General features: G+C 33.0%; 1 protein-coding gene across 5 annotated transcripts in view; it reads right to left on the bottom strand.

Moving 5' to 3' along the window:
- Positions 1–1,729: 1,729 nt before the first annotated feature.
- Positions 1,730–15,050, bottom strand: part of LOC145239899 (protein AMN1 homolog) — a 48,900-nt gene continuing 35,579 nt past the window's right edge. For all 5 annotated transcript variants that reach the window (XM_080103524.1, XM_080103522.1, XM_080103523.1 and 2 more), the window contains 4 exons: positions 9,019–9,236; positions 7,075–7,131; positions 5,058–5,169; positions 1,730–3,902 (listed from right to left, as the gene is read on the bottom strand). In XM_080103524.1, the coding sequence (XP_079959650.1) occupies positions 3,841–3,902; positions 5,058–5,169; positions 7,075–7,131; positions 9,019–9,236 (449 nt within the window). In that variant the 3' untranslated portion in view covers positions 1,730–3,840. The remainder of the gene's footprint in view (positions 3,903–5,057; positions 5,170–7,074; positions 7,132–9,018; positions 9,237–15,050) is intronic.

Raw genomic sequence — 15,050 nt, forward strand, 5'->3', positions numbered from 1 at the left:
TAAATGTAGAACAAAGCTTCTTTCTTAGAACTGCACGCCTGTGGAATTGTCTTCCGTTTTCCTGCTTTCCGGCTGAGTACAATATGGTTGTCTTCAAGTCTAACGTAAACAAGTTCTTGATGAGCCGTTCCATATGTTAACAAATTTACCGAATTTTCATTACTAATGATTACTATATTGTCCAATTTCTACTGTACACTCTTTAACCTTTATCCTTGAGTGGCCTTTTGGCCTTGATAATGTGGTGATGTCTGTGTAAAAAAAAAAAAAAAACCTAATTGCACCAAGTCACAATACTAAGGGCAGATATGTATAAAATGTTTAACATTTTGAAAATAAATGATTGTCTATGAAAGTTGTGAATGGTACATCTTTTGTCACATATGAGGGACCAAATATCAATAGTGATTAAGTCCGCTAATTTTACATAGGCAAACTGAGTACATGTCATGATGATCAAAATCTGCAACACAGACTCATTCCCAGGAATGAATCAAAATTAGATGACGAAATTTTGAGGTAATGGGCATTAGGTGAAATGACACAGACACAACAGGACACGAACAGAAAGTAATGGCGTCACATTTGTTGAGCTAAGGGAAAACAAAAGTTTCTAATTGAGTCTGGAAGTATCGAATTATGAGTCTGCCATACATGGGATGCACGAGGCAGTTGGCCAATAATGTAAGAAGAAAACATTGAATATCGTCAAGTGTGAAATTAGCCATCTCTCTCTCTCTCTCTCTATCTCTCTATATATATATATGATGAAAATAATGGAAATGGTATTCCGACAAAATAGAGAAATAAAAAGGAACAAACCAAATCATGTGTTCATCAACGTTTCATCTTTATTTCGAGACTTCCTCTGAATGAATGAGATTAAGAAACAAAAAATACCAGTACAAAATATTTGAAAATGTTTCACGTGCAAAGTGTGACGCTGTTCTATTTCAGAAAAACAGAAAAAGACGTTGGAAATTCAAAAAGGATGGGTGGGAGGGGGGAGGGCTTGCGCTGTTAAAGAGAGGGAAATCTTAGTGACGTCATATAGTCGTTAATGTAATTTTAAAAGATATGAACGCAGTTAATATTCTTACTGAAAAGAAATATATCTGTTGAAATTCAAATAGGTTTGTAACAGAAATGAAATGAGTGTTTTTTTTTTTTTTGTTATGTAATTTATTGATTGAGATTATATGTATTAATTATTACAGGGGGGTGTTTGAATGGTGTGAGAAGGTTAACCTGTGTCTACAGTAAAATTACGTTCTTTTAATAAAAGTTTGCACGTTGTTTGATTGTGCTTGTTTAATTCACACTGTGCACGTGAAACATTTTCAAATATTTTGTACTGGAGTTTTTTTGTTTCTTAATCTCATTCATCCAGAGGAAGTCTCGAAATAAAGACGAAACATTGATGAACACATAATACGGTTTGTTCCTCTTTATTTCTCTCTCTCTCTATATATATATATATATACCTACCTACCCACTCTCTAATATTTCTATGGAGTTTTCTTGTTTCATTCTTGTAATTCATTCAGAGCAAGAACTTGTTTATCTGCTACAATGAAAAAGTTTTCCATTTCTCCTTCCAGGCAGAATTTCAATAGATAAGAATTTTCCATCTGTGAAAAAATATCCCATCAAATATTGTAGCATTCCAGTGATTAGATTCTGTGCTTAGATGTTAGGAAGTAAAAAGAAGAAAATGAAAAAAGCAGCAAATTGTATAAAATTTTATTAAAACATAACAATTTTGAATCAAATAATGAGATTCAAAATATACGAAATGAAAAATAAAAAATGATTTACAGATTTTCGGATTTATTTATTGGGATGGTTTTGCTAAACACGTTTGGCAAACATAAAAGGTTACTGCGTTTTTTTAGTTGGTTATTTTTGATACCTATTGTTCCCAATTATTTGCCTCCCACACAAGGTCAGGTTTAAATGTGAAGAAAATCCAGTTCCCTAAAAAGAGGCACTCTGGATTGGAACAAATTATAACTGCCTCAGTCTAGAACGATTTCTCCTCCTAGGACTGAAAAAACTAGATTCAGCATCAGATTGACCCTATTTATTTTCCTCCTCACGAGGGCAGTGGTTGACATATGGTTAGTTTTTAAAGAGGAGAAAATCCAGTTCTCCAAAACAGGGGAAAAAATGGCACTATGGATTGCAATAAAAATAAAATCTGCCTCAGTCTAGAAGGATTTTTTCCTTTACTGACTTGGATGTTAAACATTTTCCTTTCACAGCCAAAGTACCCGACGACTGTACTGTACCGACTCATCCACCAAGACTTATATAGTATTTTTTTTTCATCGAACTTTAATCTGGATTACCTCCTCCATGTCTTTGTGTAAGTTCAACTTTCTTTTACACACGGTTTTCCAAGGTTAAATAAAACCATTTTTCTTCTGCTGTTCGTTTCGGTATAAGCTAGATCCCCCTCCCCTCATTTGCATCTCACTCTATTCTTTCTTTTTATCTTGTTTTGTATAATATTTTCCCGTATCATTTGCTGTTAAATAAATATTTATTTTTACATTTTGGTCGTTTTACGTTGTCTCTTGCATGCTTGCTCTGTTTATCACAAGTTCTAAACTAGAGAAGAACCCTTCCCCCATGTTCTGCTCTTAATTTGGAACCCAGGGACCTTACGAGCCATATGCCGGATTTATTTTTAAAAAATTTTTTATTATCATTGTCACACATACGCTATTGTCGTCTTTAACGATAACCGAGTGCGACACGATTTGGTCTTTGGTCACAATCATTAAAAAATGGATGGAATACTGCTGCCATATCTGGGCAGGAGCTGCTAAAAATAGCCTATCCTGCCTTGACAAAGTACAAAATAGACTTCGTAGCTTAGTGGGAGGATGCCCTTTTCTCTACCTTGCAACCTCTCTCCCACAGAAGAGACGTTGCGAGCCTATCCTTGTTCTTGTTTTATCGTTATTTCCATGGCAGGTGCTCATCTGAACTCCAATCTCTGGTCCCCCCTCGCCAATCTTTCATGAAAAACACCCGTCTAGTTGAATCCACTGTGAAAAATTTCCCCCACTCTTTATCTGTGCCTAAATCAAAACGTGGATTCCATGAACAAAGCTTCTTTCTTAGAACTGCACACCTGTGGAACTCTGTTCCGTCTGCCTGCTTCCCACCTGACTACAACTTGGATGTGTTCAAGTCCAACGTTAACAAATTCCTAATGAACCATCCCCTTAAGTAAACACTTCATCAAATTTCCACACTAACATAATGTACTTGCAATAACCCTTATCCCTGAGTGGCCTCCGGGCCTTGATAAGTGGTGACGACTGTGTAAAAAAAAAAAAAAAAAAAATCCTAGTATTAACTAGAATCATTGGTCATCGTAATATGACATAATTACATTGACACACTGGTTCTCATTAAATCACCAAAGTTAAGCAACGTTGAACCTGGTCAGTACCAGACGAGTGACCATTTGGGAATTGTATACAGAACCTCGACACCTATTTGCAAGAACTGCAAAAACTGAATGTTGTCATTCCCAGGATATACATGCGACTGGTGATCATTGTGAATTTGATATCCACATGAAACTTCCTACTTTGGAGAAAGCCACTTCAAATTGCCCAAATGGTTAAAAACTTTATTATTCATGAAAATAAATATTGTTTATATACAAAATTTTATTGGAGAGACTCCTAGAGTAGTAGACTTTGATCTTAGCTAAAATGCCAAGTAACAGCAGTTGTTGAAACATTTTAAGATTTGCCCTTGTTTTTATTTTGAGTTCTAGAAAAAAGAGAGCACCAAAATTTCCAAAGTTGATTCTTCAGCTTACATATAAACAGTCCAGCTAATTTGTTTCAGCTTATTAGGGCATCTGATGAGAGCATCATCTGTGTTATGGAAAAAAAAAGAAAGAATTTTGCTTAATAGGTGCTTATTTAATTTAACACACAAATGAAATATGGCAGTTCAAAATAGGAAAACGATTTCATATACAAACGTTTCAGGACGAAGTATTTTTGTATGCCAAAATTCATCGAAAAATATCAAATAGAACTTTAGTAAAAAATAAAAATCAGGTTTTTCTGATATGTTCAATTCTACATTGGACAAATCCCATTTTTCACCATATTGAGTCTTTATCTCCTCTTTTTTCTCTTTTACCTAACTCTTCTAAATTAAAGACACAAAATGCTGACACGCCAATGTAGATTTGGACATATAAGAAAGAAAAAAATGATTATTTTTTTTTTTACTAAAATCATACTCAATATTTTTCCATAATTTTTGGTGTACATAAATATTTTACCCTAATATGTAAGTATATAAAATAGTTTTCCGTTTAGAATTCCAAAACAATATGGGTAATACCTCAAACTGCCATATTGGGTTTCAGAAAAAAGCATGTGTGTGTGTACATATATGCACACACTAAATATATATATATATATATATATATATATATATATATATATATATATATATATATATATATATAGAGAGAGAGAGAGAGAGAGAGAGAGAGAGAGATTTCTAATAGATGGTGAGGGAAATAATGATCTTTCATAAAAATAACAGAATAGGTTACATTTGTGAGTATAGTAAGTAAAAAAGTATAACATTTTGTATAAATACATATATATTGTATAAATATTTACTTATACAAACATTTCAACAACAAATTTGCATACATATTTCAGTTCTTAACATGAATGAAAAAAAAATTAAAGAGGTTACAAGTAGCTAGGATGAAATGACCTCAGAGGAAGATAAAATCTCTGCAGCATAGAGAGGTGTGCGCAGAAAAAGAAGACTTTGTTGGTTTGGTCACAATCACATTGAATCAATGAATGAGAGTGCTTGGGTTAATAAATGTTGAACAGGTGGAGGTTGCAGGGTCATTTGGTAAAGGAAAGCTAAGGAAAACAACGAAAGAAGTGATAAAGATGAATTTGAAAGATAGAAGGATAAATAAAGATTTGACAGTTTGGAAGCGAATTTTTTAAAGCTGTCTAACAGATGCCAGTAAGTCAAACAGACGTTACCTGATATTTTAGGACAGCCACTAAAGTTTATAATGGAGAGTCGTGGACAGGAACTCATGATGAGTTTCACAGAATTTTCAGAGATTTCTTTGATGTTCTTCAGAAGCATTTCCTGCAGTCAGAATTTGAAACTTGTGAAAGTATTACAATACAAACAACAAAGACAGGGATGTTCAACTAAAAAATTAAATAGAAACAGTTAAAACAGTTAAAATTAGTAACGATTCAATCGAAATACAATTACATTTATAAGACTTTAACAAGATCGTCATCTAGAATATATAATATAGGAAAGTAGATAGTGAATCTTGGGTTTTCTTTCCGCAGTCTTGCGCCCCTTATTTTGTTCTTTAGTCCTCACATTCCATGAGCAATGTTGGTTGGTTTTTGTTTTACGGCATATCAACCCTTTTTATGTTATTCAATGCCAAATCCAGTGATTTGAAGAAAAATATTTTAATAGAATATATTTGTTTTTTTTCAAGTCAGTTTTTATTTAACCCATAGTTAGTACTAGCACTCCGGGTCGGAGTGGACCAGGGAGCAATGGCAATTAAGGGGTGGCTCCACACACCCCCAAAGCCCGCAAGCTGGGGCCTCACCATTGGATATAGTTTAAGGTTATATTCAGGACCTCTATGAACAATGTTTCTGAAAAAGAGGAAAGACTGTTATCCTCAACTTCATAGTTGTTGTTGTTGTTTCAACACATTTCAGCCAACTCATCCAAAATATAAACCTCACTGTCTGTTTAAATGTATGTATGTATGTATGTATGTATGCCTAAAACTTGACAGAGGTGACGGATTTTCATGAGATCAGTATCGTTTTGAAATTCGATTCTTCGGACGGCAAATATAAAAAAATTGTCTAAAAACATTAATTCCTTCACCTTCAACTGGGAACTTTTCTAAAGGGAGGGGTCGCTTTTTTTGCTGATATTTTCGAAAGTCATCCCCTCTTTTTAATTTAAACCTTCACCACTTCTGGTTTGGCGATGGACACACCAGCAAAGAAGTCACTTTCTTTTTTTTTTCACGTTCTTTTCCTCCTTTGTAGTACAGGTTCGAGCTTGCCTGCCTACTACCACTTTTTCTTTTTTTTTGCTCAACACATACCTCCAAACACCCGGGCACCAAGGCTAGTATATAAATACACAAATTACTCATCTCAAAGAATTCCAATAAAAATAATATATAAAGAAAGAAAGTTTGTTGTTTTCTCGGTTAGAATCTATCCATCTCACTTGTTGGTTTTTGACCTTGATGTAGTATTTTATTTTATTTTTAGATGACTTTGAACCTGGGTGAATAAAGATGGGATATATTACTTCTATCCAATGATAGTTGTGACACACAAACTCAAATAAAATCGGACTAAGATTGATAGACGTAATTTGTATCATTCTATGTATTGTCTCCTTGTAAATAAAATGTTTACATAAAGTCAATTTGTTTCTTTCACTCCTTTCTATCATTCATGTGCTACAAACATAGACTCATATTCATTTCAGGTATAATCTTCTGCAAAGCATTAATAGTTATGTAATTAGTTAACATCTCCATTCATAAGCAATGTAATATATTTTGTGAGAAAATGCTTAAGTTAAAAATAACTCTAATGTAAATTATTTGAAGACTAAACTGGGTTAATTCATAATGGTAGAAAATTAATTTCTAGGGATATTTGGGTTTCTATCTGGAGACATTTAGAATCTGATCTGTATATTCCTTCTAGTGGTAATCACCTACCATTTCCCATGTGGAAATATAGTACTTGTTGGAAGGTTTCTTAGTAAAAAATCATTTCATAGTCATGTTTACAATGTTTGCCTTAAAAGTAAAGTTGAAAATAGCAGTTGCAATATGAGGTTAAGTAATAAAAAAAAATTGTAATTCATTTTTTTTTTTTTACATCATTGCACTTCCCACTGACAACAGTACTATAACATTACAAGCAGAAGGTCATCTTTAAAAATGAATCATTCTACAAAGGTAAATGATAAATCATTACTTACCTCCAATGTTTTACAACACTTGCCCTTTAATAATACCTCAATACCAGCATCAGTCAACTAAAATGAAAAAACATTGCACAAATAAAAATTTTCATGACTAATGTGTACACTTCTTCCATAAAACTTTTACAATCATTTTTTTATATATATACTAGCATAGGTGTCCGGCGTTGCTCGGGTGTTTGAAGGTGTATGCTGAGCAAAAAAAAAACAACAACAAAAAAAACGGTCAATTTTTTTAACTTTGACCCCTATTATGACCCTTTAAAATTTATTGTTTTGGGTTCAAATCGAGTTATTAAGTTAGATCCATGTTCAAGGAACCGATATCTAAAATTTCAAGTGTTTAGACCCTTAATTGTCGGAGGAGTTTGGTAGAATTCTCAAAGGTTAAATCGTTGATCTTTGACCTCTTAACAGCCAAATTTCTAGTTGAAAACCGATTACATAGATTTTCTCAAATCTCAGTACCCTGTATATCAAATTTCGAGTCTGTAGACTAAAAATTGACAGAGTTATTGCGTAGGGAAATGTACACAGACAGACACACAGACACCTTCACTTTTATAGATATATAGATTGTACTGTCAGAGATTTCCTGTTTTCTATCAACAAATGTAATATCTTGATACTATAGAAGTGGTGACGTGGATAACAATGTGGACTGACAACGTATATCTGAACTTAGAATTAAGTCGGTCCCATAGTGCAATAGAAGAACGTACTTGCGTAACTGGCACTACATGTTTGGCATGTGAATCACAGAAAGAAAAAGAAGCTGAGAATACTATATATACACTAGAAAAAGTAGCTGGCATTGCCCGGTATTAAATGTAACATTAAAAAAATGAAGTAAAAAACAAAAAAAGGAAAGAAACTGAGACATGTGCTTGCGAGTATAATGTTTTTTCTAAACAGTTTATTTCTTGTAAGTAAAAAAAATACTCAAGCTGAGATCGAAACTAAAACCTAAAGACAGGGAGTCAAGTATGATAACCATTAGACCAGCTTGCCATAATCTTTAAAAACGAGTTTTCAAACCTTGTGAAACAGTTGACAAACAGATAAAAATTCGATAACCCTTCCCAACCCCATTTTTTTAATTTTGGCCCCTTATCAACCCTTTTTTCCAGATGAAATCTGATTAAAAAGTTTTCCACTAAATTTCAAGTCTGTAGATCAAAAATTTGTTGAGTATATAGGTTGAGAAGTATCCTCACACACACACAATCTCATATATATATGAAGAGATAAATAAATTCATATTATATATTACAATTCCAAGAAGTGAAGATCAAAGGTAAGCTGTATGATTGTTTCAAAGGAATTATTTTTACTTATTTTTTTTAGTACATGAATTCCAATATACAGGGTGTCTGTAAATTTACTATACAGTCTTACAAGTTACTATACAGACACCCTGTAATATATTAACAGTACAGTAAGATATTGTATTAAAATATTTATTCGTAACAAAAGAAATAAAAAGTTAGCTTGCGTGGCATGCTTGATTAAATAAACCTGTAAAAAAATAAATATTAACTATTAATACAAATATAATACAATAAAACAATAAGACTGTATAGTAACTTTACGGACACCCTGTATATTTAAATATACTGTAATCTAAAAAGAAAAAGGAAAAATATTGACAATACTCCTACAACAGTCATGTTATTAGCTCAACATCATAACTTCAAGGTGTTCTCTTTGGTGTTAAATACTCAACCCATTCTCCTCCACAATTTGTCCTCCTTATTGCAGCCACTCCTCCCACATGCAAATTATATTTTGAAACCACATATACACGTATATCTATATATAAAATGACTATGAAAATTATCGAAATAATTATGATGCACGTTAGCTTAAAAGTTGTAATTTATTATCTGCATGACAAAGTTGGGTACTTCAGCCAGTAATCTAAAATATATTTTCACTCACCGAATTCCTTGAGAAATTCACTTGCATCAGTCGGTGGCAGTTCTGGCCTAAAGCTTTCATCGATCTGTCTGTGACACGTGGACAGAAGCTCAGGTTGAGACAGCGGATGTCATGGCAATGCTTAGAGAGACTATTGACAGTATCATCATCAACTCTGCAACAATGACTGAGACTAACAACTTGAAGATGACGACACAGGCTGAAAATATTTGAAAGGCCTGAAAATAAAGAGGAATATAAAGTTTGAGAAGTTCAGAAGTTGTTTAATGTTGCAGTATTAAAAAACAAAAACATACACACTTCTTGTGAGTTTTGTTCATAGGAACTAATCCTACAAATTTACTGTGTTTATATAATAGTGCTTAATAAAAGTAGAGCTTTATTTCAGTATACATTTTTATTTATACAAACATTTTGTTTACACATGTGCAGACATATTTCAGCTAATGCCATTTTCAAGGCGAAGATCTATTGAGGCCACAAAAATGGCAAGGTTTCTGCCTTGAATATGGCATTGGCTTAAAGATCAAGATCCACATACGAAGCCAAAATGTTTGTATAAATAAAATCTAAATGATACATTTATGTGTGTGTGTGTGTGTGTGTGACTATTTAAGCAGCATTTTTTCATTGAAACAAACTTTAAAAATAAACGAAAATTGCTTTATTATACCTTTCTTTATTTTTCACATTTTTCTTATGCTTTTTACTGTGATAAAATAAAAAATATTAATTTATGTCCGATACACATAGGGCAGGTTGATTTGCAACTTTTTTCAGAAAATCAACATGGCACTGGTGATGATAGTTGGGATTTGATGTGATAAGAACATATACCAAAAATTAGATTCCCATCTTGAACAGAAAATTGAGCATTTAATTTTAAAAATCGTGTAGAAAAATGCTGAGAAATCCTTCATTTTCATAGCATTTTACACAACAGTGACCTTGACATTTCACTATTTTTTTATAAAAAATTCAATTAAAATTGATATATTTATATGAAATACATTGAAAGAAAAATAAATACATGAATTATAATTTTAATTATAAATCACAACCAGCAAAATATCTCAACCTTTACTGCATTGATTAAACAAAAATTGTAAAAAAATGCTAATTAGCAACTAAGTCTTAAATTTCAAAAAAGATGTCTGAAGATGTATTACACAATATAACAACTTGATACAAGTTAAAGAACCATATATTTTAATTTTTTATTAAATGCAATAATATAAACTGTTATAATAGGAACTAAATTTTTCTGTGTAATTTCCTTTTGAAGAAAATGAAGTCTAATTTGCTGGCACGATGACTTTGTAATAATGTGTCTATGCCTTGCTTCCTGCCCATATACAACTTTTTGAGAAAAATCAATCAAATTTTACCAGTATATGACTGCAAAATTGATAGCAGTAATCTTTTTCAGTCTTTATAATTTTTTTTAGTTGTTCACTATTTCTGGAAAAAAACAACACAAAAAAATAATTATTTGAAAACAATTTTTTTATATTTTTGTGATGTAATATGAATAAAACTGACTATTGTTTGTGTAAATTGAGAAAACTAATAAAACTTAATGGATAAATATTTATTTACCTAATGGACAAAATCGTTTGAATGCCCTCTTCTCTCACATCCAATTCATCTGAGTTTATCATTGATATTATGATATTTTCCGGAAGTAGTGCAAAAGCACTATATTTTGAAATGTTTAAAACAGTAATTTGGATTTCAGTTAACTGTTTTGTTTTCTGAATCATATTAAAAATATACTGTTGTTGATTAAAAAATTGTCGGTTTGGATCTCAAACTAACTAACTACATACACTTGGATGATAAATTTGACCAGAATGTTTAATTTATCAGAGTGTTTGAGGATAGACGCCTCTGGTCCATAAACACATTAACCTTGTGGCTAATGTTAGATATCTTGCTTGATTCAAGGGCCCAATTTTCTAAGCTGTGTATCTTAGGTTAACTTCGAGAAATGCCAACAGCATACTCAAAAAGTAGCCTCTGATCTTCACTTAAATTATTTGTTTCTTTGCCGTCAGATAATGATGATTGGGAGGCGCACTAATTTTTTTAGAATTCTACTTGAAGCAAATTTTGATAATTATTGATACAAAGTCTCCCCAAAGGACCAGTAAATGTTGTTAGGCTTTTTGTTGTTCCATCAATTAATTTAAAAATTGCTGTAAATGACAGTTCTTCTAGTGGAACCTGAAAATTGCAAAATTTGCATGTTTAATAATAGAACCAGAATACATAATGAATACCAATATATTATTTTATTTTTCACAAAAAAGGAACATAATTGTAGTTAAATCTATAGAATTAATTTTACCTCCTTATTAAGAGGACCAGTGCAGACTATGTGCCTTGTTTGACAATTTTCTGTCTTTCACTTTATTGCAGTCATCACATCTCAAGACAGGAAGTTTACAGCTACAAGAAGATATATCAAACTGTCTAGCAGTTTCTTCATTCTTTTCACTTTCGTTGCTGCAAGAGATTTTCTGTCAATCTGTTTAGCCCTCTTATAGCAAAATATATTGATCTTCTGTTATATATAACGTTCCCTTAACAAGGGAAATTGTGGATTAACTGCTTGCCAAATACTAATTCCTTAGCAATTAACTTAGAAATCTCACTATTTTTTAAGTATATATATGGCATAATCACATTGACACACCAGTTCCCGCCGGATCATCGAAGTTAAGCAATGTTGAACCTGGTCAGTACTAAATGAGTGACTATTTGGGACTTCCAGGTGCTGTATGTGCTCTTTGCTCATCTCGGCATTGTTTCTAGTCGTCCTGGACTTCTTGCAACTGGACTCAAACAGTGCCGATTCAGGAGAGGTGTGGTTCGAGATTGTGCAACCCTTTGATAGGGTATGGCATAAAGGTTTACTTCACAAGATCTCCAGCTATGGTATAGCTGAAAATGTCTTCTCAATTATTAAATCATTTCTCTCTGATAGGTTCATAAGAGTAGTAGTTGATGGGTAAAAATCAGAAGCTCACAGTATAAAAGCTGGAGTCTCTCAGGGGTCCATCCTGGGCCCAACTCTTTTCCTGATCTACATTAATGATCTTCCAAATCACATCCTTACATCATTCGTAGACATTTTTGCTGACAACACTACGATCTATGGTAGCACATCTAAGATAGAAAACGACCAAGTTCTCTCCGATTCTCTCTCCTCTGATCTTGATCACGTTGTACAATGGGGAAAGGAGTGGCTGGTTACTTTTAATGCATCTAAAACCAAGCTTCTATCTTTACATCATCAACGTTCTGATCCACATCTGGCATCAATTAAAATGAATGGCTCTCGTCTTGGGGAGGCCTCAAGTTTTGACAGGCTTCTGGGCTTGACCTTTACTCCTGATCTTAAATGGAATATGTACATCAAATCTGTTGCCAAGGCCGCTGGAAAAATGGTCGGATCCTTCTATCGATCCAATAGATATCTCACTGCTGATACAATTCTCTCTCTATATAAGAGCCAGATACGTCCAAGGATGGAATACTGTTGCCACATATGGGCAGGAGCTGCTAGAAAAGACTTGTCCTGCCTTGATAGGGTTCAAAATAGACTTTGTGGCCTGGTGGGAGATGTCCTTTTCTCTTCGCTGCAACCTCTATCTCACAAAAGAGATGTTGCGAGTTTGTCTCTGCTTTATCGTTATTTTCATGGAAAGTGTTCGACTGAGCTTCAATCTATGGTCCCCCCTCGCCAAACTTTCACAGGAAACACTAGACTAGCTGAAAACATTCTCAATAATTTTCCCCACTCTTTATCTGTGCCTAAACCTAAACATAGATTCCATGATCAAAGCTTCTTTCTTAGAACTGCACGCCTGTGGAATTGTCTTCCGTTTTCCTGCTTTCCAGCTGTCTATAATATGGTTGTCTTTAAGTCCAACGTGAACAAGTTTCTGATGAGCCGTTCCACTTAAGTTAACAAATTTACCGAACTTCCACTACTATCGATTACTATATTGTCCTTTTGACTACGCTACACTCGTTAACCCTTATCCTTGAGTGGCCTATCAGCCTTGATAAGTGGTGACGCCTATGTAAAAAAAAAAAAAAGAAAAAAAACCTTGCCACACACTTACATGCGCAACTGCCGTTTACAGAGGGTATCCTTTGTCTTTCAAAACTGAACAGAGGTATCATTTTTTAAGTGGGGATAACGGTTTTCGAGGAAATAACTAAACTGGATGACTTGTTGTGAAGTTGGGGTGCTGTTTCATCCAAGGGACAAGGTGAACCAGCAAATTTTGTGAACCATGGGTTAAAACTGAACGTTATGCTTTTACTGACATTCTGAAAAGTGAAATAAATAAATAGATTAAAACTGAAGAAAACTGTTTTAGGCTATCTTCCAGTTTCATATGTAAAAAATAAGTGCTAGTTATAAGAAATAATGAAAAACTTTGTAGAGTTGAATTAGATGTATTGAAGAGAGAGTACAAGACCAAATCAGAGGCATAGTAGTGTTTAGTTTAGACATTTTTAGAAGACTTTAGATCCTCCTTCGATAACAGTAATTTATCTATAAAGAGATTCATTCTTGCTGTAGCTGTGCCATTTTAAATGAGTGTTTAGAGTTTGAAAAACCAGTGCTTGTGCATCTATGTTACCATGCTATTTTTAATAGTATTTCCAAGTTAAATGTAATTTTTATGGTATTTTTGTTTATTAAATTGTTAGGTGAATGTACACACCCTCCCCATGTCCTCCTCCTTTCGAAATAATTAAGCCTAAAAATCGTAATGTTTTCAAGTTGATAAACAAACGTTAATTTTCAATAGCCATAACAAGTATTTACGACAGTGAATCTAAAATGTTCCCACCCCCAAAAAGTTCCTAAAATGAAAAAGCGAACTTTAATCGCTATTATTTAAAAAACAATTTTGCCTTTACAGTTAATATTTATTTTATTAATTCATTATCCTCACTCATTTTATTTAAAAATGTAGTTTAAAACATTCTAAATAATGATTCCATTTTCTTCACAGTACGGATTGTTTTGATGACAGGACATTCTTGACAATTCACCAAAAACTTAATAGCTTCCATTTTTCAACTTTTAAAGTCATTTCCTCAATCAAAGATAACGATTTTGAAAGAAATATTTTGTGTAGGTCTTTTTTATGTCAAACCCCAACTATCATCACCATTGCATCACCGGGGTTCCAAAATCAACCTGCCCTAACGTACATACATTAAAACAGACATGTGAGATTTATATTATAAATGATAGAGTAGAACATCCAGTTGAATTATTTATTACAAAAAGCATCGTTATTATCATACATTTAAGATCCATCATTCTCTCATTTTAAATCGCGGAAGAGAAAATGGGAAGTATAAGTCAATTTGTCATATGGAATTGGCTGCAATAGAAGGAAATGATAAAACAGTATTATTTGATCATTATTTTTTCTATTTATTTTTCTACCTGAGTTTTATCGTAACTTTTGTAATTTTTATTAATTTCCACAGGACACGTCAGTACATAAAAGTGCTTTTACTTAAAATGCATTTTTTTATCCAATTATAATGCACAAACATTGAAATAAAGCTCGGAAATATTTTTCTACTGTCTCAACCTGATCTTTTGTCCATGCGTCATGGACGAATCGATGAAAGGTTTGAGGAGCAATTTTGGATGCAGTTAACAAGTGTGCATGTCTATGGAAAGAAGGAAATTGCTTATTCCATTAAATTCATGTTCAAATAAGCAGATTAGTTGTCTAGGTTTTTTGGCAAAAATGTGTCAACAAACAAAGACAAATTTGAAGATCCAAAACGTCTCAATGTATGTTCAAGGGAGGTAATTCTCATTTGTTATTTAGTTATCTCCCTTTTTGAATTGAGAAGACTACCTCTCTTTCTATTTCAGCAAATTACCCCACCCACCCACCCACACATACAGCCATGCGGTATGTTAATATATTCTTCTCTTTATCTCTTAATCTTATCATGTATGTTAGAAAACAGTGTGTATT

The sequence above is a fragment of the Euprymna scolopes genome, chromosome 19 (assembly GCF_053919585.1).
Source record: "Euprymna scolopes isolate OS-2025 chromosome 19, ASM5391958v1, whole genome shotgun sequence".
Classification (NCBI taxonomy): Eukaryota; Metazoa; Mollusca; class Cephalopoda; order Sepiida; family Sepiolidae; genus Euprymna; species Euprymna scolopes.